General features: G+C 44.7%; 2 protein-coding genes across 10 annotated transcripts in view; one reads left to right on the top strand and one right to left on the bottom strand.

The window, feature by feature from the left end:
* LOC137563447 (protein tyrosine phosphatase domain-containing protein 1-like) overlaps positions 1-2,198 on the top strand; it is a 40,312-nt gene extending 38,114 nt beyond the window's left edge. For both annotated transcript variants that reach the window (XM_068275886.1, XM_068275885.1), the window contains one exon: positions 1,963-2,198. In XM_068275886.1, coding sequence (XP_068131987.1) covers positions 1,963-2,130 — 168 coding nt within the window. In that variant the 3' untranslated portion in view covers positions 2,131-2,198. The remainder of the gene's footprint in view (positions 1-1,962) is intronic.
* Positions 1-24,893, bottom strand: part of TYMP (thymidine phosphorylase) — a 98,828-nt gene that overhangs the window by 24,932 nt on the left and 49,003 nt on the right. The window contains exons 14-15 of one of the 8 annotated variants that reach the window (XR_011030353.1): positions 9,262-9,527; positions 992-1,070 (exon numbers count right to left, since the gene is read on the bottom strand). The exons of 4 other annotated variants lie outside the window; for them this stretch is intronic. Coding sequence is in view for 3 of the 4 variants with exons in the window: in XM_068275892.1 (XP_068131993.1) it covers positions 12,022-12,069 (48 nt within the window). In the remaining variant the exon portion in view is untranslated. Of the gene's footprint in view, positions 1-991; positions 1,071-8,828; positions 9,528-11,950; positions 12,070-24,893 lie in introns of those variants that run through there. 3 more of the 8 variants (XM_068275893.1, XM_068275894.1, XM_068275892.1) reach the window with 3 other exon arrangements.

Genomic DNA, 24,893 nt, shown 5'->3' with positions numbered 1-24,893 from the left:
TGCTTTGTTGTAACAGGAAATACAGAAAAGTTCCTCCTTATACAGTCCTCAATGCAGACCTTCCCGTCACATTAACATAAACTGGCCAGGTGTAAAACCAAGCTATTAAACTACTGAAATCATGTAAGGCCACTTAAAAAGCCTTTAAGTCAGGTCTGCTAACAGGCGTTAGTAAGCTTTTCCCAGTACAGACTTCTGGCTGTCCATGCTCCATGCTACCCCCGTGCACCTCACCAGACTGTGTCTCCAGTTCCAGATCGGCTGCCAAGTCGCCTGATGTATGACCACTTTAACATTTCAGGCAGAATTTTGTACGCAATTAATACAGATATAAAGAGTTAAAAAATTGTCTTAAAGAGGAACTGTAACATGAAAAGATCCCCTGGGGGGTACTCACCTCGGGTGGGGGAAGCCTCCGGATCCTAATGAGGCTTCCCACGCCGTCCTCCATCCGTCAGGGGTCTCGCTGCAGCCCTCCGTGGAGTCCGTGCAGCGGTGACGTCAATATTTACCTTCCTGGCTCCTGCGCAGGCGCTCTGACGGCTGTCGGCTCCGAACTACACGGAGATACCCGATCGCCGTCGGGTCCGCTCTACTGCGCAGGCGCAAGTGTCCTGCGCCTGCGCAGTAGAGCGGACCCGAATGAGATCGGGTATTTCCGTGTAGTTCGGAACGGAAAGTCGCCACAGCGCCCCCGCTGGAGCCAGCAAAGGTAAATATTGAACTGACAGTCGGCACAGTCCCCGGCTGTTCGGAGGGCTGCAGCGAGACCCCCGTGGGACAGAGGACGGCGTGGGAAGCCTCATTAGAATCCGGAGGCTTCCCCCACCCGAGGTGAGTACCCCCCAGGGGATCTTTTTAATGTTACAGAGTCTCTTTAAGTATCGTATACATGTTTTTTAAATACAATTTGAAAGTAGACTATCAAAACAAGGTGTCTAACTGTTTTTAACAGTTTTTATTGTAGATTTCTACAGTTTAGATATTGGATGTTTTAATATTTTTATCTGATCTGAAGTTAGTTGTGGTAGGTCACAAGATTAAAAGACAGGTTTAACAGCTGGTGACATCTAAATGAGAGAGAGAGAGATTATTTAAATAATTGTTTTTCTTAGGGAAACTGGAGATACACTTTAAAGTTTTACAACTTTTTTCATCACCCAGGGTTTTGGAGGATGAAAGGTTGAACTCGATGGACAAATGTCTTTTTCAACCAAACTATTTAACTATTTAGCCATAGTGTAAAAACAGCTATATCCCTTCTCCACATTTTCCACAGCCTTCTGTAGCCTGTCGGTGTGAGAGTCCTGCGCATGTGTGGTTCAGTCTTAGAGAACTGCGCATGCACAGGACTCTCACGCCAGGCAGCATGATGACTCGTAACATGCGCGGCTGGGACGCGCACAGGTGACTTCAGGTCGAAGTCACCAAATAATGGAGCCGCCAGCAAGACCGGGAGAGGAGCCAGGAGGACGCCGGCGGACCTCGCAGGCTACATTGGGCTGGAGGAAGCCCCAGGTAAGTCCATATTGTGATTTTACGGAGAGCTCAGGGTCCCTTTAAAGTGACACTAAAGCAAAAAAAAAAAAACTTTTTTTGTACTGGAAACAATATAAGATGTTTTTTTCTACTAATGTTCTATTTTTCAGCTGTACTACACACACAATTCATTATATTATAAGTTTATTTTCACTTCAGATTCCCTTTAAATATACAGTAGTGATTTCCAGCTATACTAGCAATTAGCGGTCATATCCTAAAATACCAGTGTTTACCAGCAGGTGGAGATGTGTGTAAAATGAAACTGAATGTCTTGGCACACGGGAAACCTCTATGATGCAGAAATCTTGAGGGTGTTTTTATATTGCCCACTGTACTGTGTTCATGAATGCTCAAAATGTAAACTAGTTTACATTCTGTCTTTCCAACATCATCACTGGGATATTTGTTTTCCTTTCACAGCAGCCTCCCAATATGCCAGATTTGCCTCCTGAAATTTTGCTCCAGCTACGCTGTATTGTACAAGAGATAAGAGCTCATGGAATAATGTCCCGGGCACAGCGCAAACCAAAAAATCTGGCACAAAATAAGAAGCTAAATATAGAAAACACTACAGTAATGACCAGTTGATGGAATTATTTATGTGAGGGCATATGGTTGAGCATAAATCACAATAAATTTGTTTAACAAGTTCAAAATGTGTGTGTTTATTTGAATAGATACATGCCTTTGCATGTATGCCTGCATGCATGTGCGTATATATGAGTTCCTGTCTATGTGTGAGTGGGTGTGTGTGCGCATGTACGCATATATGAGTTCCTGTGTGTGCGTGTGCATGTGCACATTGCTAGCAGGCTGCTTACCATAGAAATACTTGCAATTGAACCATGTCCTTTAGTAACACTAAATATCCATGTTTCTTTTGAGTTTCTTACCACTTTTGGCTAGGGTTCCTAATAACCTGTTTGCTAAAATGGTATCATTAATGTGCACCTTAAGTCAAACGATTGTCCTTCTGATCTGATAATTGTCATCAGAAGGAAATGATTGATCTGGCCCATAAAAGAAAAGTTATAACCAATTTAATAATTTCAGATAGCATCAACCAGAAAAACAGATTGATCATCTCATTGATAAAACAATTGTTTATAGTCGGTTCACTCCATCAACACTATCCGATCTGATCTTTAGGAAGGCAGATCATTAGCTAATTTGTATTGTTAATGGACACCTTAAAGAGGAACGGTAACCAAGGACTGAACGTCATCCCAATCAGTAGCTGATACTCCCTTTCGCACAGGAGATCTTTACATTTTCTCAAACGGATCATCAGGGGCCGCTGTGTGGCAGATATTGTGATGAAATCCCTCCCACAGTGTGATGTCAGCAGCTAGGTACTGTTTTCACACTGTGGGAGCCTTGTTGCATTGTGGGAAATTTTCCTAGTGTTCCCTAGTGCCAAAAAAGCAGCATCTCCTTCCACAGACATCTCCTGCCAGCAGTAAAGATGTCTCATGATAAATATCAGAATGTAAATCAGAGAGAGGAAGGATTTTACAATGGGCAAACAATGACTAAATCATTTATAAATACTATAAGGGAAGAGTAGACGCCGAGAGCCCAGTATAGTGTAGTATGTACTTTAAATTGGGTATGGAAGGTAAGTATAGGTCAGCTATACTCCTAAGCAAGGGTTACCGTCTAGGTAACCACTATGAAGGCAGGTAAGCATATTAGACCTGTCCCCACTCAGGATTAAGAAGTCGCTCTCTGTAGATCGGGAAAAAGGAAGAATTCCCCTCCTCCAGGGGTGGAAACAACTGCAATAGTAGTATAGAGGCACCAACAAGGTAAAAACAATATTTCTTTGAAATGGTTAAAATGAAGTAGGTAGCCATGGACTTACCCCTCCAAAACTGATTTTTTGCTTAAAACGGCAATTTTTTTTGTCCCTTTATAAATAATGTATATACTTTAGTATAAGTCTAGACATTTAGGTCTGATTCACTTCATAAAAGTATAGGGCTCAACTTATACATGAGTCACGGGCAACACTGAGCACACTGAGTAATGGTGTACTAATAGTGACATTCCCATTTGCAGCAATTTACCCTGTGGTAAGTGATATTTTGAGGAAAGGAAATGTCAAGAAGAAACAGGTCTGAAAGTCCTGGCCACAACAATTAACCTCTTGAGGACCACAGTGTTAAACCCCTTAAAGACCAGGCCATTTTTTTTATAAATAGGCCACTGCAGCTTTAAGGCCTCACTGCAGGGCCGCACAACTCAGCACACAAGTGATTCCCCCACCCCCCTTTTCTCCCCACCAACAGAGCTTTCTGTTGGTGGGGTCAGATCACCCCCATGGATGTTTGTTTATAAATATTTATGTATTTATTTTTTAATACATTTCCCTGTATTTTTTATTTTCTATTAATTCCCACCTCCCTCCCCCCCCCCCCCCCCCCGACAGCCAATCAGCGTGATCGGCTGTCATAGGCTTCCGATCACTGTCCCAGGGAGACAGCCGTGTCTGTCGTCTAATTATCTTGTACAGCGCTGCGATCCACAGCATGCGATCAGGCACACATATTTAATATAAAAAGCCAGATCACATGATGAGGTTTGCAGAGGGGAGAGGAGACAGAGGAGACAGAAGACACAGAAGCAAGGCAAAGCAAAAGCAAAAGAAGTGAAGATGGTGCCAGAATTAGTTGTGCTATTTATCATAGCAACTTTGAGCCGACGTTGTGGCAGGCGTAGAAGATATTGGGTCCATCCTATACTGGCGGAAAGAGAGAGAAAGGGACAATTTCGGATGCTATACAGAGAGTTACGTGTTCACCCGGAGAAATTCTTTGCCTATGCAAGGATGTTCATCATTGCCAGGTATGGAAACAAACAGGCACACACATACTTCAAACTGACACCTAGACAACATTTGTTAGCTTGTGCAACATTTTTTTTTACTAAGAAACCAAAAAGTGAAGACAAAAAAACAAGCTTTCTTATATCAATAAAACAACTGCACAAATCTCCCCAATCTCACAGTCAGAAAATATACATCAGTACAACTCATTGCATTTGTATAAAAGTATTATACTGTTCATTTACAGCCGGGGTCTTTATAGGTCAGAAATGCAAAAATCAATGCGGACTAAACTTAAAACAATTACTGCTTATTTAGCATATTAATAGCACCTTCTATATCATTGTAATGCCAACAAGCAGCGCCAATGTATCTGTTAGAATTACAATTCATACACTTTTTTTAATTGAACTAGTAGCTGTGTATAAAAATTCCTCCAAGCACAGTGTGCTATGAATAGCTCTGTGGGGCCCCCTCCTGCAGGTGTCACCACAGGTATCTGCCTGGTTTGTCTATGCCTAAAAACAGCCCTGACCTAGTCTTAATGGAAGTACGAGTTCCACATTTAAGATTTTCATTCAAATGAAAACAACCCCAAATATAAGTGCTGCATATGTAGTATTACAAAGTGGGAAGTTTAAACATTCAATTATTTTGAATTACATTTTACACAAATGACATTTTCCTATTCAAAAAGCCTGCAAGTAAATATATTTAACCACTTGAGGACCGTGGGCTTTACCCCCCTTAAGGACCAGACCCTTCTTTTTTCCATTCAGACCACTGCAGCTTTCACGGTTTATTGCTCGCTCATACAACCTACCACCTAAATGAATTTTGGCTCCTTTTCTTGTCACTAATAAAGCTTTCTTTTGGTGCTATTTTATTGCTGCTGTGATTTTTACTTTTTATTATATTCATCAAAAAAGACATAAATTTTGTCAAAAAAAATGATTCTTTTAACTTTCTGTGCTGACATTTTTCAAATAAAGTAAAATTTCTGTATACATGCAGCACGAAAAATGTGGACAAACATGTTTTTAATAAAAAAAAAAAAAACATTCAGCCAATATTGATTGGTTTGGGTAAAAGTTATAGCGTTTACAAACTATGGTGCAAAAAGTGAATTTTCCCATTTTGAAGCATCTATGACTTTTTCTGACCACCTGTCATGTTTCATGAGGGGCTAGAATTCCAGGATAGTATAAATACCCCCCAAATGACCCCATTTTGGAAAGAAGACATCCCAAAGTATTCACTGAGAGGCATGATGAGTTCATAGAAGATTTTATTTTTTGTCACAAGTTAGCGGAAAAAATGACACTTTGTGACAAAAAAGAAAGAAAAAAAGTTTCCATTTCTGCTAACTTGCGACAAAAAAAAAAGAATTCTGCCACAGACTCACTATGCTCCTCTCTGAATACCTTGAAGTGTCTACTTTCCAAAATGGGGTAATTTGTGGGGTGTGTTTACTGTCCTGGCATTTTGGGGGGTGCCTAATTGTAAGCACCCCTGTAAAGCCTAAAGGTGCTCATTGGACTTTGGGCCCCTTAGCGCAGTTAGGCTGCAAAAAAGTGCCACACATGTGGTATTGCCGTACTCAGGAGAAGTAGTACAATGTGTTTTGGGGTGTATTTTTACACATACCCATGCTGGGTGGGAGAAATATCTCTGTAAATGACAATTGTTTGATTTCTTTTACACACAATTGTCCATTTACAGAGAGATTTCTCTCACTCAGCATGGGTATGTGTAAAAATACACCCCAAAACACATTATACTACTTCTCCTGAGTACGGCGGTACCACATGTGGGACACTTTTTTGCAGCCTAGGTGCGCTAAGGGGCCCAACGTCCTATTCACAGGTCATTTTGAGGCATTTGTTTTCTAGACTACTCATCAAGGTTGAGGGCCCCTAAAATGCCAGGGCAGCATAGGAACCCCACAAGTGACCCCATTTTAGAAAGAAGACACCCCAAGGTATTCCGTTAGGCGTATGGCGAGTTCATAGAAGATTTTATTTTTTGTCACAAGTTAGTGAAAAATGACACTTTGTGAAAAAAAAACAATAAAAATCAATTTCCGCTAACTTTTGACAAAAAATAGAATCTTCTATGAACTCATCATACACCTAACAGAATACCTTGGGGTGTCTTTTTTCTAAAATGGGGTCACTTGTGGGGTTCCTATAACGCCCTGGCATTTTACGGGCCCAAAACCGTGAGTAGTCTGGAAACCAAATGTCTCAAAATGACTGTTTAGGGGTATAAGCATCTGCAAATTTTGATGACAGGTGGTCTATGAGGGGGTGAATTTTGTGGAACCGGTCATAAGCAGGATGGCCTTTTAGATGACAGGTTGTATTGGGCCTGATCTGATGGATAGGAGTGCTAGGGGGGTGACAGGAAGTGATTGATGGGTGTCTCAGGGGGTGGTTAGAGGGGAAAATAGATGCAATCAATGCACTGGGGAGGTGATCGGAAGGGGGTCTGAGGGGGATCTGAGGGTTTGGCCGAGTGATCAGGAGCCCACACGGGGCAAATTATGGCCTGATCTGATAGGTAGGTGTGCTAGTGGGTGACAGGAGGTGATTGATGGGTGTCTCAAGGTGTGATTAGAGGGGGGAATAGATGCAAGCAATGCACTGGTGAGGTGATCAGGGCTGGGGTCTTAGGGCGTTCTGAGGGTGTGGGCGGGTGATTGAGTGCCCTAGGGGCAGATAGGGGTCTAATCTGATGGGTAGCAGTGACAGGGGGTGATTGATGGGTAATTAGTGGGCGTTTAGGGTAGAGAACAGATGTAAACACTGCACTTGGGAGGTGATCTGACGTCGGATCTGCGGGCGATCTATTGGTGTGGGTGGGTGATCAGATTGCCCGCAAGGGGCAGGTTAGGGGCTGATTGATGGGTGGCAGTGACAGGGGGTGATTGATGGGTGGCAGTGACAGGGGGTGATTGATGGGGGATTGACAGGTGATTGACAGGTGATCAGTGGGTTATTACAGGGAAGAACAGATGTAAATATTGCACTGGCGAATTGATAAGGGGGGGTCTGAGGGCAATCTGAGCGTGTAGGCGGGTGATTGGGTGCCCGCAAAAGGCAGATTAGGGTCTGATCTGATGGGTAACAGTGACAGGTGGTGATAGGGGGTGATTGATGGGTAATTAGTGGGTGTTTAGGGTAGAGAACAGATGTAAACACTGCACTTGGGAGGTGATCTGACGTCGGATCTGCGGGCGATCTATTGGTGTGGGTGGGTGATTAGATTGCCCGCAAGGGGCAGGTTAGGGGCTGATTGATGGGTGGCAGTGACAGGGGGTGATTGATGGGTGATTGACGGGTGATTGACAGGTGATCAGGGGGATAGATGCATACAGTACACAGGGGGTGGGGATCTAGGGGGGGGGGGTCTGGGGAGAATCTGAGGGGTGGGGGGGGGGGGTGATCAGGAGGGAGCAGGGGGCAGTTTAGGGCATAAAAAAAATCGCGTTTACAGATAGTGACAGGGAGTGATTGATGGGTGATTAGGGGGGTGATTGGGTGCAAACAGTGGTCTGGGGGGGTGGGCAGGGGGGGGGTCTGAGGGGTGCTGTGGGCGGTCAGGGGGCAGGGGGGGGGAAATCAGTGTGCTTGGGTGCAGACTAGGGTGGCTGCAGCCTGCCCTGGTGGTCCCTCGGACACTGGGACCACCAGGGCAGGAGGCAGCCTGTATAATACACTTTGTATACATTACAAAGTGTATTATACACTTTGTATGCGGCGATCCGGGTGCTAGTAACCCGCCGGCGCTTCTGAACGGCCGGCGGGTTACAGCGCGAGGGGGGCGGAGCCAGTCCCCGGTGGAGGATCGTGTCTCGAATGACGCAATCGCTCCGCCCATGCCCGTACAAGGACCGCCGCCAATTGTACATGCGGCGGTCGGGAAGTGGTTAAAATTGTACTATTTAAAGAGAATCTGAAGCGAGTATAAAACTCGCTTCTTCTTTTATATTCAGCAGGAGCATGTGTGCCCCTGCTAAACCGCCGCTATCGCGCCGCACAACGAGGGTCCCTTACCCCCCAAATCCCCTCTGTCCTCGCCGGGGATCTCTTCCGCATTGAGGCAGGGCTAACCGCTGCAGCCCTGCCTCACGCGCGTCTGTCAGCGCGTATATCTCCGCCTCTCCTCCGCCCCTCTCAGTCTTCCTTCACTAAGAGGAGCGGGGGAGAGGCGGCGATGCGCCGCTGATAGACGTGCTGTGAGGCAGAGCTGCAGCCATTAGCCCTGCCTCTAGGAGCAGCAAAATCTACGACCAAGTTGGTCATAGATTTTGCAGGGGGGGGAATTGGGGGGTAAGGGACCCCCGTTGTGCGGCGGCATAGCGGCGGTTTAGCAGGTGCACACATGCCCCTGCTGAATATAAGAGAAGAAGCGAGTTTTTTACTCGCTTCAGTGTCTCTTTAAATTGCATTTTCATTTAACAGCTTATTTAACCATTTAAGCCACGCGGACATGAGCTTCACGTCCGCAGCGGCAGCTGCTACAGCCACAGGGACACGCTAGTCACGTCCCTGCTGTTTGCTGTGCTGTGCGGGCGATCCTGCGGGCAGATGCCTGTGATCGCGCTGTTGCAGGAAGCATTGGCTGCAGGGGAAGAAAGTCCCCTGTGCCAATCCGTACATGTCCGCCAAGAATAAACACTGTTTTTTTTCTTATCTTCCACCGTGATTTCCACCACTTTCTGCCGCCCGATCATTAAATTTATGAATGGGAACAAAGTTCCCATCTATTAATGTCCCCGACAGCACTGTGATTACAGGCTTCAATGGAAGCCTAAACAGAGAAGGAGCGCTCCATAGTGCATTACCAAACAGTCTCAACTTTATTCGCAAGAAAAAATGGGTACTTACAAGATGTATGATTAAAATGCGTCTATCAGTGGTAGGGCCAACCGCTACACACCCTCTGCGGCAATTGTGCATGCTCTGTGGCCAGAAGTGCGGTCTCTGGTCTTCCTGGAGCTCGTCTCGTAAGGCGGTGGGCGGGGCCTAGTTTCTGCTTTCATGTGACTACATTAGGCGTTTCGGAGTGCTGCGCCTTCGTCAGATGATGTCACGCCTGTTTATACGCGTCTGGTGCCGTTTATACACGTTCAGTGGATGCCTGCATCACTTCCCTAGTTACAATGTAACAATACATTGGCCTCAATTCACTAAGCAGATTATACTAGTCTACAGATGGTTTTTAGTCTACTGATACAAGGAGTAACCACACCCACTTTTTCTGACAGAGATTAGAGCAGCTGATTTCTGTCAGTAAAGTAATTCTGTGAAGTATTTTAGATGGAACCTTTTGAATGAATTATGCAGGAGTTTAACTGTATAAAGAAGAGAGCTCATCAAAGGAGAAAGATGTCCGTCATAGATACTCGTTTGTGAATTGCATCTTTTGATAATTTCCCCTGCTTTACCCACTTAATTACCAAATGGTTTGGACCAGGTCTAAAAACAGGTCTAAAACATTTGGTAATAGTAAATTCCCCTTTGATGCAACTGACCAAACCACCAGTAGACTAAAAACCATCTGTAGACTAGTCTAAACTGCTTAGTGAATTGAGGCCATTGTTTCCTACGTAGCATTCTTTGGGCTTAATTCACTAAACCATGACAACCCATAGCACGGCCACGCTAGCGTTGTCGCGCGCAATCGCGATTGTGCACGGGAATCGCGATTGCCCACAGAACCGCTAGTGCGCCCGTGCTATGGGTTATCATGGTTTAGTCAATCAAGCCATTTGTAGGCTAATAAGATTTTGCTCAGCGGGGACATTTTGTGTCCAAATAGTAAAATTACACCTACACCTTTAAAATAAAATAAAAATAATAATATCCATGTCAAAATGGCATATTATTATTAAATAATGGACTAAAAACTAGTGATGAATGTAAAACTGAAAACATGCACCTTTATTTCCAAATAAAATATTGTCACCATGCATTATACTAGGGATATAATTTTAATGTATGCAATAACCGGGCCAAATGGCCAAATAAAATGTGTGGATTTTAATTATGGTAGCATGAATTATTTTAACCACTTCAGCCTACAGTGTTGTTCACCTTGTGCATCCGAGCAACTTTCACCTCCCATTCATTCGCCAATAATTTTATCACTACTTATCACAATGAATTGATCTATATCTTGTTTTTTTCCGCCACTAATTAGGCTTTCTTTGGGTGGTACATTTGGCTAAGAATTATTTTTTTCTAAATCCATTTTAACAGGAAGATTAAGAAAGAAATGGAAAAAATTCATTATTTCTCAGTTTTTGGCCATTATAGTTTGAAAATAACACATGTTACCGTAATTAAAACTCATGTATTTTATTTGCCCATTTGTCCAGGTTATTACACCATTTAAATGATGTCCCTATCACAATTTATGGCGTTGATATTTTATTTAGAAATAAAGGTGCATTTTTTCAATTTGCAGCCATCACTATTGCTTATAATTTAAAAAATATATAATAATATACTCTCTTGACATGCATATTTAAAAAGTTCATACCCTTCGGTAACAAATTTTTTTTTTTTGTAATTTTTTTTTTTAATTAAGAAATGTATTTTGATAATTTTTGGTGTGGGAGGTAAACAGCTAATTTTAAATGTAATATAATGTAAATATTTAATAAAAAATGTATGTGGGTGTAGTTTACTATTTGGCCACAAGATGGCCACAGTCCAAAAAGTCCTGGAAGCGAACGATCACGCTTCCAGGAACTAGAAAGAGGATGGGATACTTTTTTTTGCAGAAAGACTGCGGCCTCTGATAAGAGACCGTCGGTTTTTCTGAGGGGGACTTAGATCGGTGAATGGGAACTATATTCCTATTCACTGATCGGGGGGCTAACAGCAGGCGGCGGGAGTGCCCGCGATCACGTGCCTCATGCAGCAGGAGCTGCAAAGGATATATCCGTCCAGATAATGTAGATTTTTACCTTAGGGGTCCTAAAAGTGGGTACATAAGCATTCAAAATCTGTTGGCACTGGCATAACTCCCAACTGTCCCTCTTTTGGAGCACAATCCTCCGTCCCTCTTTCTTCCTTAGTTGTCCCCATTTCTGGACTGATGTACAGATCTGTGTAAATATATATATATTTTTGTCTCCTGAAAAATGTGTTTAATTGACTCTAAACTTTATTTTCATCCTCTAAATTGATATATTTATTATTTTCAAATGTTGTTTATATGAAGGAAAATTAACCAGGATAGAATGGACCAGTGAGCTTTGAATTATAAAACAAAATATTTTTCTTATGAAATATTTATGACTACGGGTGTGCCTGGGGTGTGGTTAGGGGTGTGGCAAGCCATGGCTTAAAGAGAACCCGAGGTGGTTTTGAAGAATATTATCTGCATACAGAGGCTGGATCTGCCTATACAGCCCAGCCTCTCTTGCTATCCCAAAGCAGGGGGACCTTAGTGCAGGGGGACCTTAGTGGGGTTTGGGATAGCAACAGAGACTGGGCTGTATAGGCAGATCCAGCCTCTGTATGCAGATAACATTCTTTAAACACACCTCGGGTTCTCTTTAAGTGTCCTTTCTTATCTCAAAAAGTTGGGAGGTATAGGCAGGGGTCTAGTCACTGGACATTATACCCACCTTATCCCTAGTAGTCTGCTGGCTGGCATGGTTGATTGCCTGTCCCTCTCCTGACCTGCGTGAGATGTAGTAGAAAACAGGGATGATCCAAACCCAACACTAAGTCAAGTCAGTGATCATAAACAGAAGTATTAACACAACTGATCTACTATTTCACCTGCGTAGTATGAAAATGTAAATTAAAGGGGGATAAAACTATGACATAACATTAAATAAAAATGTGTTTTCTTACTTTTTATTACCCATACAGTTACCATATTTGCTTTTGTAATACCCAGTGGATACCCATTGGGGGGGGGGGAGGAAATAAAGGGGCAAACAAACCTGGCTATACATGAGGGGTAAGGAGGCACATCTGGCCAACTATGGGGGAGAGATGAGGAGGCATATCTGGCTAACTTAGGGGCGTGTGTGTGTGTGTGTGTTTGGGGGAGGGGGGCGCAGGCATATCTGGCTAGCTGGGGGGGTGGGGGTCAGAGGGTCAGATATGACCAACTATGGGGGGAGTAGGGAATATATAGGAGCACATCTGGCTAACTGGGGGGGGGGGGGTAATAAAGAGGTACATAATTTACAATAAAAATCAAAGACAGAAAATTGAAAAAATGCAACTTTATTTCCAAATAATATATTGTTGCCATACATTGTACTAGGATCATAATTTAAATAGTGTAATAACCAGGACAAACGGGCAAATAAAATGTGTTGGTTTAATCTACAGTAGTATCTTTTATTTTCAAACAATAATGGCTGAAACCTGATAAATAATTATTTTTTTTTTTTACCCTTATCCCCTTTAAAATGCATACAAAATAAAATAATTCTTAGCAAAAAGTACCACCCAAAGAGAACCTGATTGGTGGCAAAAACAAACATGTACTGTATGTGTGATAAGTAGTGATATAGTTATTGCCTAATAAATGGGAGGAGTGTGAAATGTAGAAATTTGCTCTGGTTTTAAGGGGAAATAACCCAGGGTAGGGAAGTGGTTAAATATATTAATTGAAATATTTTACAGTAAAATCCCCAAGGAACAAACATTTATAAAGCTGAATTCCAGAACTTTCAAATGCTTGCTTTCCACAGACAGGTGAAACTTGACAAATTAGAATACTGTGCAAAGGTTCATTTATTTCAGTAATTCAACTTAAACGTTGAAACTAATTTATGACATAGGAACCCCTGTTCTGGATTAATTAGCTGATTAGAATCTTACACGTTGAGCCTAAAATATGGATCATTTTCACAATATTCTAATGGTCTGAGATTTTGATTTTGGGGCTCTCATAATCTGTAAGCCATAATCATCACAAGGATCCCTCCTGTAGCATGTCAGTGGAGCTGCAGCAGAGCAGTTTGGATTTCTCTACCTGCATTTGGTTGCTTAGTTTTGATTGCATTCGTAATGAGTCTCATTGCCATCTGCAATCACTCCGCAGTTCAGAGTAGCTCAGGATGTTGTCATGAATCCACCTATGGCTTGCTGCAGTTGAACTGCAGCCAGACAGCTGTGGATTTCTTACATGCATGTGGTTGCATAATTTGGCATGCATTTGTAATGAGAGTCCTCTCCATTCACAGACAGCTTGCAGCCTTCAATCAGCCTAACACAGGATTGCATTACCATTCAGCTGTGTGGGAATTTGCATGTCTGCTCTCATTGGATGATGTCCATAGAAAAGCCTGCTCCTCCTCTGACATCTTGCCTGTCATAGCGTTCAACCTTGCCGTAGCTGATTGCTGGGTTCCTTGTGCAAAGTTTGAATATTGTATTGCATTACCTTGCTTTGCCTGCTTGGACATTCACTGCACCCGGGGGAGGGGGGGGGGGGGTACAGTGAAGTCTTTTCCCTTTTCTGACAGTTTGGAGACTGCTTTCACCACGTTGGTGATTGGTAGGATTCTTGCTTGTCCTGTTCCTGTGAATGTCACTATAGGCTGCGGTTGGTTTTAGTTATTCTCATACTTGTTTATCTTGTCCGTGCCAGTGTGGATGTTTGCTATTGCTGGGACAGCGATTAGATTGGCAAGCATTCCGTCTGTCTGTCGTCTGTCCTTGTTACTCAGTGTGGTGGACATCAGATGCTCAGTGCTGTGGTCAGACTGAGCAACCATTGTGTCTTGTTAACTGACAAGCATTCCGTCTGTCTGTCTGTTGTCTGTCCCTGTTACTCAGTGCGGCCATTATCAGAAGCTCAGAGCTGCAGTCGCTTTGAGCAATCCTGCTTCCTTGTTCATAGCTCCTGGTGTGATATGTATACTTCCTTCACAAGAGCATTCCGCTCTACTACCTAATATTACCCAGCTGCATAGTCTTGTCTGCTCTGATGGTACTCTGGTTTTCTTGGCCTCAGCCGCTAAACCTTGCACGGTAAGACTTGGGGGTAACCGAAGTCAGGAGACAAATTCCATGTCCAGATCAAGCGGGGGCTTGTCTATAGGTGAAGGCGTGGGCCGAGCTCAGAGCTACGGCACTAGATTGGGGTATAGTGGCTGAAAGAAAACAGGAGATCTGCCAGGCATTACACCTACCTAATAATTAGCAAGTGTCCCTGCGCCCTGTCTGTATGTCAGTGCTTTTGCGCTACTGCGCATGTTCTGCACTGACACAGCCATTGGGAGAGGATGCAGAAAGGGCTAGGAGGCAGGCCGGCAGGGCGCGAACCGACAGGTGTGCGCGCCGGGTGACGAGTGCGCACCCGTGGATGGACGGGTGCATGCGCATGCGCACTGACTGGCAGCGGCAGCAGGATTGAGACCTAGAGCCTGTTTTTAAACAGGGTTAGGTCAACTAGTAACAAATAAAGTATTGAAATATCTTGTTTTGCATATAATTAGTCTATTTGGGCACGGACAGGACCCAAAATATAGAGGAATCCTATTCATCACCTCTCTGGCAACAACTACAGCTCATCAGAAATTATGGATCACTTTGGATGGCTGAGATTTAAACTGTATTAAAATTGGACTTGGACTAAAAATGCCTAGCCTGCTAGGAGCTGACCTCAAACTTTGAAATTCTTCAACTTTTTTCAACCCTCAGCTCCTGATCCTTTCTGTAAGTAACGGAAATGGCAAAAAACACCTTGTGAGCTTTCTATGTTATATGACTATCCCTCTTTCTACATTTATTCCAAACTTTTTAAATTGAAACAAGGAACTGTTTTAATTTGTTTTAAACTGGAGCATCTCCTTTTTTTCTGAGAAGTACAGCTTGCAAAATACCCCTTCCCTTTGATCTCAGCAGGATGTATATCAGCTGTCCAATGTCACCATTAACCACTTGAGGACCGTGGGCTTTACCCCCCTTAAGGACCAGAGCCTTTTTCTCCATTCAGACCACTGCAGCTTTCACGGTTTATTGCTCGCTCATACAACCTACCACCTAAATGAATTTTGGCTCCTTTTCTTGTCACTAATAAAGCTTTCTTTTGGTGCTATTTGATTGCTCCTGCGATTTTTACTTTTTATTATATTCATCAAAAAAGACATGAATTTTGGCAAAAAAAATGATTTTTTTAACTTTCTGTGCTGACATTTTTCAAATAAAGTAAAATTTCTGTATACATGCAGCGCGAAAAATGTGGACAAACATGTTTTGGATAAAAAAAAACCCATTCAGTGTATATTTATTGGTTTGGGTAAAAGTTATAGCGTTTACAAACTATGGTGCAAAAAGTGAATTTTCCCATTTTCAAGCATCTATGACTTTTCTGATCCCCTGTCATGTTTCATGAGGGGCTAGAATTCCAGGATAGTATAAATACCCCCCAAATGACCCCATTTTGGAAAGAAGACATCCCAAAGTATTTACTGAGAGGCATAGTGAGTTCATAGAAGATATTATTTTTTGTCACAAGTAAGCGGAAAATGACACTTTGTGACAAAAAAAAAAAAAGTTTCCATTTCTTCTAACTTGCGACAAAAAAAAATGAAATCTGCCACGGACTCAGCATGCCCCTCTCTGAATACCTTGAAGTGTCTACTTTCCAAAATGGGGTCATTTGTGGGGTGTGTTTACTGTCCTCGCATTTTGGGGGGTGCTAATTTGTAAGCACCCATGTAAAGCCTAAAGGTGCTCATTGGACTTTGGGCCCCTTAGCGCAGTTAGGCTGCAAAAAAGTGCCACACATGTGGTATTGCCGTACTCAGGAGAAGTAGTATAATGTGTTTTGGGGTGTATTTTTACACATACCCATGCTGGGTGGGAGAAATATCTCTGTAAATGACAATTTTTTAATTTTTTTTTACACACAATTGTCCATTTACAGAGATCGTTCTCCCACTCAGCATGGGTATGTGTAAAAATACACCCCAAAACACATTATACTACTTCTCCTGAGTACGGCGATACCACATGTGTGGCACGTTTTTGCACCCTAACTGCGCTAAGGGGCCCAAAGTCCAATGAGTACCTTTAGGATTTCACAGGTCATTTTGAGAAATTTCGTTTCAAGACTACTCCTCACGGTTTAGGGCCCCTAAAATGCCAGGACAGTATAGGAACCCCACAAATGACCCCATTTTAGAAAGAAGACACCCCAAGGTATTCCGTTAGTAGTACGGTGAGTTCATAGACGATTTTATTTTTTGTCACAAGTTAGCGGAAAATGACACTTTGTGAAAAAAAACAATAAAAATCAATTTCCGCTAACTTGTGACAAAAAATAAAATCTTCTATGAACTCACCGTACTACTAACAGAATACCTTGGGGTGTCTTCTTTCTAAAATGGAGTCATTTGTGGGGTTCCTATACTGTCCTGGCATTTTAGGGGCCCTAAACCGTGAGGAGTAGTCTTGAAACAAAATTTCTCAAAATGACCTGTGAAATCCTAAAGGTACTCATTGGACTTTGGGCCCCTTAGCGCAGTTAGGGTGCAAAAAAGTGCCACACATGTGGTATTGCCATACTCGGGAGAAGTAGTACAATGTGTTTTGGGGTGTATTTTTACACATACCCATGCTGGGTGGGAGAAATAACTCTGTAAATGGACAATTGTGTGTAAAAAAATCAAAAGATTGTCATTTACAGAGGTATTTCTCCCACCAAGCATGGGTATGTGTAAAAATACACCCCAAAACACATTATACTACTTCTCCCGAGTATGGCGATACCACATGATTGGCACCTTTTTGCAGCCTAACTGCGCTAAGGGGCCCAAAGTCCAATGAGTACTTTTAGGATTTCACAGGTCATTTTTGTTTCAAGACTACTCCTCACGGTTTAGGGCCCCTAATTTCCGTATTCTGTTAGGAGTATGGTGAGTTCATAGAAGTTTTTATCTTTTTGTCACAAGTTGGCGGAAATTGATTTTAATTGTTTTTTTTCACAAAGTGTCATTTTCCGCTAACTTGTGACAAAAAATAAAATCTTCTATGAACTCACCATACTCCTAACGGAATACGTTTGGGTGTCTTCTTTCTAGAATGGGGTCATTTGTGGGGTTCCTATACTGCCCTGGCATTTTAGGGGCCCTAAACCGTGAGGAGTAGTCTTGAAACAAAAATGACCTGTGAAATTGTAACGAAAAATCTGCAACGCCGGATGGATTGCGGAAATATGGTCGCATCCAGTCCGGCAAGCGGACCTTCCAACGCGGGATGCGGAAATTCGTCCGCATCCACTGCGCACACCCGTCCGAGCACTCTGCTCCAAACTCACCAACATGCTGTTCACCAGGGTTCTGCCATCTTGCCTCTAGGGGGTGCGGCCGCACGCCAGACACGCCTTTATACTCTTAGAAAGCGTGTCAGCTGACCTGGAGGTCAGCTGACATTTTAGCCTGCTCTGATTGGTTGCTGCCTGGGGTGGAGACTTCTCTCCCAGGCAGTATATAAGGAAGTGCTTTTCAGTCACACTTCGTCTGTGTTTGCGATACCCTGTGTCAGCACTCAGACCTTAGACTAGATCCCAGGTGTTGAAACCAAGGACTTCACACCTAGACTAGGAGATTATTATTGTTATTGATTCTCTGTGTATGATTCTGTGCCTGTCTTGACTTCTCTTCTGCTTCCTGATTCTGTACTCTGCCAGCCCGTACCGTTAACGACTATTGGCTTGGTTCCTGACTATTCTCTCGTCTCACGTCTCTGTACTGTTGCCGCCTGTACTGTTGCCGAACCTCTTTCTGTCTGACCTTGCTCCCTTCAGTGGAACGTCTCCCACTGTTGGGTTATTATCTGAGGCTTGCCTCCCTGAGACGCCGGCCCTAGCAGACCGTTACTGCCAGAGGCCGAGATTCCTGAACTGCCACTTTGGGGGATCTCACACACGGGGTTCCCATTCAGAGGTAACCACACCTCTGAGGAATTGCCGTGTGGTGGATATTTCCACAACCTTGTGAATATTTACTGCTTTGTTTATTTCCATGTTGATCGTGTGTCCACTGCTTTACATCTACCCGCATTATTAGCAATTCCGCAGATTGCTATATAATCGGGTCTATCCTTGTATTATTGGCGATACTGCGGATCCCCAATGATCAAGGTTCGGGGTGTGACACTGGTCTGAGTAGATCATTTCAGGCACTTACCGTGTTAGTGAGCCTTCCGCTGATTTACCATCAGGAAGATACTGACTATTTCACTCTAACATATCTGCATTAGTGGTGATTCTGTATATCACCACTTAATCAGATATTTGTGCCTCTTGCTGACACCAATCGTTACAGAAATCCTAAAGGTACTCATTGGACTTTGGGCCCCTTAGCGCAGTTAGGCTGCAAAAAAGTGCCAATCATGTGGTATCGCCGTACTCAGGAGATGTAGTATAATGTGTTTTGGGGTGTATTTTTACACATACCCATGCTGGGTGGGAGAAATACCTCTGTAAATGACAATTGTTTGATTTTTTTTTACACACAATTGTCCATTTACAGAGAGATTTCTCCCACCCAGCATGGGTATGTGTAAAAATACACCCCAAAACACATTATACTACTTCTCCTGAGTACGGTGATACCACATGTGTGACACTTTTTTGCAGCCTAGGTGCGCTAAGGGGCCCAACGTCCTAATCACAGGTCATTTTGAGGCATTTGTTTTCTAGACTACTCCTCACGGTTTAGGGCCCCTAAAATGCCAGGGCAGTATAGGAACCCCACAAGTGACCCCATTTTAGAAAGAAGACACCCCAAGGTATTCTGTTAGGTGTATGGCGAGTTCATAGAAGATTTTATTTTTTGTCACAAGTTAGTGAAAAATGACACTTTGTGAAAAAAAAACAAAAATCAATTTCCGCTAACTTTTGACAAAAAATAAAATCTTCTATGAACTCGTCATACACCTAACAGAATACATTGGGGTGTCTTTTTTCTAAAATGGGGTCAGTTTCTGTGGTTCCTATACCGCCCTGGCATTTTACGGGCCCAAAACCGTGAGTAGTCTGGAAACCAAATGTCTCAAAATGACTGTTCAGGGGTATAAGCATCTGCAAATTTTGATGACAGGTGGTCTATGAGGGGGCGAATTTTGTGGAACCGGTCATATGCAGGGTGGCCTTTTAGATGACAGGTTGTATTGGGCCTGATCTGATGGATAGGAGTGCTAGGGGGGTGACAGGAGGTGATTGATGGCTGTCTCAGGGGGTGGTTAGAGGGGAAAATAGATGCAATCAATGCACTGGGGAGGTGATCGGAAGGGGGTCTGAGGGGGATCTGAGGGTTTGGCCGAGTGATCAGGAGCCCACACGGGGCAAATTAGGGCCTGATCTGATGGGTAGGTGTGCTAGGGGGTGACAGGAGGTGATTGATGGGTGTCTCAAGGTGTGATTAGAGGGGGGAATAGATGCGAGCAATGCACTGGCGAGGTGATCAGGGCTGGGGCCTGAGGGCATTCTGAGGGTGTGGGCGGGTGATTGAGTGCCCTAGGGGCAGATAGGGGTCTAATCTGATAGGTAGCAGTGACAGGGGGTGATTGATGGGTAATTAGTGGGTGTTTAGGGTAGAGAACAGATATAAACACTGCCCTTGGGAGGTGATCTGACGTCGGATCTGCGGGCGATCTATTGGTGTGGGTGGGTGATCAGATTGCCCGCAAGGGGCAGGTTAGGGGCTGATTGATGGGTGGCAGTGACAGGGGGTGATTGATGGGTGGCAGTGACAGGGGGTGATTGATGGGTGATTGACAGGTGATCAGTGGGTTATTACAGGGAAGAACAGATGTAACTAATGCACTGGCGAATTGATAAGGGGGGGTCTGAGGGCAATCTGAGCGTGTAGGCGGGTGATTGGGTGCCCGCAAGGGGCAGATTAGGGTCTGATCTGATGGGTAACAGTGAAAGGTGGTGATAGGGGGTGATTGATGGGTAATTAGTGGGTAATTAGTGGGTGTTTAGAGGAGACAATAGATGTAAACACTGCGCTTGGGTGGTGATCTGATGTCGGATCTGCGGGCGATCTATTGGTGTGGGTGGGTGATCAGATTGCCCGCAAGGGGCAGGTTAGGGGCTGATTGATGGGTGGCAGTGACAGGGGGTGATTGATGGGTGGCAGTGACAGGGGGTGATTGATGGGTGATTGACAGGTGATCAGTGGGTTATTACAGGGAAGGACAGATGTAAATAATGCCCTGGCGAATTGATAAGGGGGGGGGTCTGAGGGCAATCTGAGCGTGTAGGCGGGTGATTGGGTGCCCGCAAGGGGCAGATTAGGGTCTGATCTGATGGGTAACAGTGACAGGTGGTGATAGGGGGTGATTGATGGTTGATTGATGGGTAATTAGTGGGTGTTTAGAGGAGAGAATAGATGTAAACACTGCGTTTGGGTGGTGATCTGATGTCGGATCTGCGGGCGATCTATTGGTGTGGGTGGATGATCAGATTGCCCGCAAGGGGCAGGTTAGGGGCTGATTGATGGGTGGCAGTGACAGGGGGTGATTGATGGGTGATTGACAGGTGATTGACAGGTGATCAGGGGGGATAGATGCATACAGTACACAGGGGGGGGGGGGGTCGGGGGGGGGGTCTGGGGAGAATCTGAGGGGTGGGGGGGTGATCAGGAGGGGGCAGTGGGCAGGGGGGGAGATAAAAAAAATAATAGCGTTGACAGATAGTGACAGGGAGTGATTGATGGGTGATTAGGGGGGTGATTGGGTGCAAACAGGGGTCTGGGGGGTGGGCAGGGGGGGGTCTGAGGGGTGCTGTGGGCGATCTGGGGCAGGGGGGGGAGAAATCAGTGTGCTTGGGTGCAGACTAGAGTGGCTGCAGCCTGCCCTGGTGGTCCCTCGGACACTGGGACCACCAGGGCAGGAGGCAGCCTGTATAATACACTTTGTAAACATTACAAAGTGTATTATACACTTTGTATGCGGCGATCGCGGGGTTAACATCCCGCCGGCGCTTCCGTATAGCCGGCGGGATGTTGCGGCGGGCGAGCGGTGACAGGCGCCGGCGGAGGATCGCGTCACGGATGACGCGATCGCTCCGCCCATGCCCTTACAAGGACCGCCGCCTCTGTGGGTGAGCCGGTCCTTAAGGGCTCCACTTCCCGGCCGCCCCTGTGCGTTAGGCGGTCGGGAAGTGGTTAAAATACTCAGCTGAGATGCTTATCTATATTGCAACCTCTGTTCCCAAGAAACTCTTACAAATAGATTCTGTTTTGATTACCCCTCTAAAATCCCTTGGGATTCTCAAGAAAACAAGGCGGGGGAAGAGGGGAAGACGTGCAGGCACCCATAACTCTAAGCCAAAGCAATCCTCACATATCTCCAAATCAGCTGTATCAGTAAAGGACCCAGATAACAGAGATAGCTGCCACACTCCTGATTACAACCCCCAGCCAGGAGCTAGGAACACAGGCCTCAAAGTTAAGGCAAACAACATTAAAGCAGTACTCTGCAATGCCAGGTCCATAAACAACAACTATTCACGATCTAATAGAGGCTTCAGATCTAGCTTTAATTACAGAGACATGGTTGGATCAGAACTCAGGACCCACTCTCGCGGCTGTGGTACAAGACAATTACTCAGTTTTACACTGCGAAAGACAAAACCGCAAGGGAGGAGGATTAGCTCTGTGCTTCAAATCCAGTTTGAATATTAAACCCTTCGCTGTAGCCCCCACCCACTCTTTTGAATGTCTGGCAGCCCAACTCTCAGCTGAGAAAAAAATAAACATACTGCTTGTCTACCAGCCCCCTGATGCTGGCTCAGCTTTTCTCAAGGAAATAGCAGAACTTGTATCTTGCATAACACTGAAACACCCTAGGTGGATAATTCTGGGTGACGCATGGGTCGATACACACTCCTCCCAATTTGGAACTGAGCTACTTCTCTCCATGAATGAACTGGGCTTCTCTCAAGCCGTCAACCTCCCTACCCACAAAAAAGGACACACTTTGGACCTCATTATCCATTTCGAACTCCTAATATCCAATGTGGAAATTGATCCAGTAGTTTGGTCAGACCACCACACTGTCCACTTCTCCTTTACAGCACCGGCTACAAAACACCAAGTGAAAGAACTAATAAAATATCGTTCCTTGAAAGGTTTGACACCCCAACACCTTCAGAACAGCCTCAATCTAGGCAGACTGACAGATCACAACTTAGGCCTTAAATCCATGGTCCACGATGTCTCAGCCGCTTTTGAGGCCATAGCTCCCTTAAAGATTAAACGTTCCGCACCATTACATCACGCTCGCTGGTTTGACAACTTTATAAAGGAACTAAAGAAACAGGGATGCAGACTGGAACGAAGGTGGTGCAAACATCAGTCCCCTGATGACAAACTTTCCCTAATTGCTCACCTGAAAAAATATCAAACGATGATTAACAAAAAGAAGTCCTTATTCCTGTCTCACAAAATTGCAAATGCAGCCAACAGACCTGCCCAACTCTTCCGCACGGTTGACAGTCTCTGCAATCCATCTTGCAGGAAATCCAGCATCAGACCTTCACAGGAACTGTGCAAGAAATTTGCCCACTTCTTCTGAGACAAAGTCTCCTCCATACGATCTGCCATTCAATTCACAGCCCTAGAAACCCATGCGGAGCCATATAACAGGTGCAAAAATAGCCTACCACCATGGTCTGATTTTAAGGTAATCACTGAAAAAGACATCTTGGATATCCTCTCAAACCTCCGCCAGACTACCTGCGATCTGACCCCTGGCCCCACTAAGTTCATGCTGAAATGCCCTGAACTATTTACACTAGCATTCCACAAAATAGTCAACGGTTCCTTACAAGAAGGGTGGTTTCCCTCTACTCTGAAAGAAGCAATCGTCAGGCCACTACTCAAGAAACCATCCTTAGACCCAGATGCTCTAAACAGCTACAGACCTGTCTCAAACCTCCCCTTTCTGGGAAAAGTTATTGAAAAGGCTGTCTACCTCCAACTTGAAGCCAGGCTCTCCAGAAACAACATCCTTGACCCTCTTTAATCTGGCTTCAGGAAATATCACAGCTGTGAAACAGCCCTCACCCAGATTTGCAATGATCTACTCATTGCAAGAGACAAGGGTCAATGTTCCATCCTGATTTTGCTCGACCTCTCAGCGGCTTTTGACACAGTCGATCATGAAATCTTGCTCAACAGGCTACAAGAGTACTGTGGCATAGAAGACATTGTTCTCAGGTGGTTCAACTGCTTCCTGGCTGGCAGAACACAAAGGGTAGCCTTAGGGCCCTTCCTCTCCAGCCCTGTACCACTAAAATACGGTGTACCTCAGGGCACAATATTATCCCCTTTACTTTTCACCATATACATGCTGCCCCTTGGAGAAATCATACAAAAACATGGCCTGACATATCATTGCTATGCTGATGACACCCAGCTATATTTGTCATTCAAACCTGGCGTCACAGACCCTACTCCACAAATAAACGCATGCTTAGCTGAGCTTCAGGAGTGGATGAATAATAATTGGCTAAAACTTAATGCTGACAAAACTGAGGTTCTTGTTATCGAGGGCCAGGGCTCAACAGCAAAGCAACCCCAGTATCAACCAACACCACTAAGGATTGGGAGCTCAGACCTGAACAACTCAGACTGTGTGCGCAGCCTGGGAGTACTGATTGATGGGAAATTAAGCTTCAGGAATCAAATCTCAGCTGTTGTGAAACATTCCTTCTTTCATCTAAGGAATATTGCAAGGATTAAACACCTAATTCCTTCAGAGGATCTTCCATCCCTAGTTCATGCCTTCGTCACATCAAGGTTAGACTACTGCAACGTCCTCTACACAGGCCTGCATAAGAAAGACTTACGCCGCCTGCAATTAGTACAGAATGCCGCCGCAAGGCTGTTAACGAGCCAACCCCGCCATTGCCACATAACACCAACCCTGTGCTCACTCCACTGGCTACCGATAAAATGGAGAATTCTGTTTAAGATTGGCTTACTGACAGAGCAGGGACAAGGTCCTCCAGCACCCAAGGCTGAGACACCAAAGTGCGCCCCTCCATCCCTCCCACCTCAGCTGTCACACATGGATTGCTATTAGACTAAGAGGGCCACAGGGCCCACACCCTCCCCAACACCTTAATATCTAGTTATCTGGCTTGCAGTCACTGCTATGTATGCCCTTTTCTTATTTCTTTCTGCTTCATACACAATTAGGAATGACAGCTGAATGAATTGTGCGCCCCCTCCTACACTGCGCCCTGAGGCTGGAGCCTCTCCAGCCTATGCCTCGGCCCGGCCCTGCTTACTGACATTCAAATCCTTGCACAATCTGGGCCCAGGATACCTGAAGGACTTGTTGCAACTGAATCCCCCCCCCCCGACAATCTTAGATCAAAAGGACTTAACACCTTGGTCACCCCCAGAGTCCACCTCAAAACCTTTAGAGACAGAGCCTTTTGTCATGCTGCCCCTACACTTTGGAACTCCCTGCCACGCCCAATCAGGACAGCTCCATTCCTGGAAGCATTTAAG

The sequence above is a fragment of the Hyperolius riggenbachi genome, chromosome 3, assembly GCF_040937935.1.
Source record: "Hyperolius riggenbachi isolate aHypRig1 chromosome 3, aHypRig1.pri, whole genome shotgun sequence".
Taxonomy (NCBI): domain Eukaryota; kingdom Metazoa; phylum Chordata; class Amphibia; order Anura; family Hyperoliidae; genus Hyperolius; species Hyperolius riggenbachi.
Note: the sequence above shows the minus strand (reverse complement) of the source record. Positions and strands in the feature narration are given on the sequence as shown.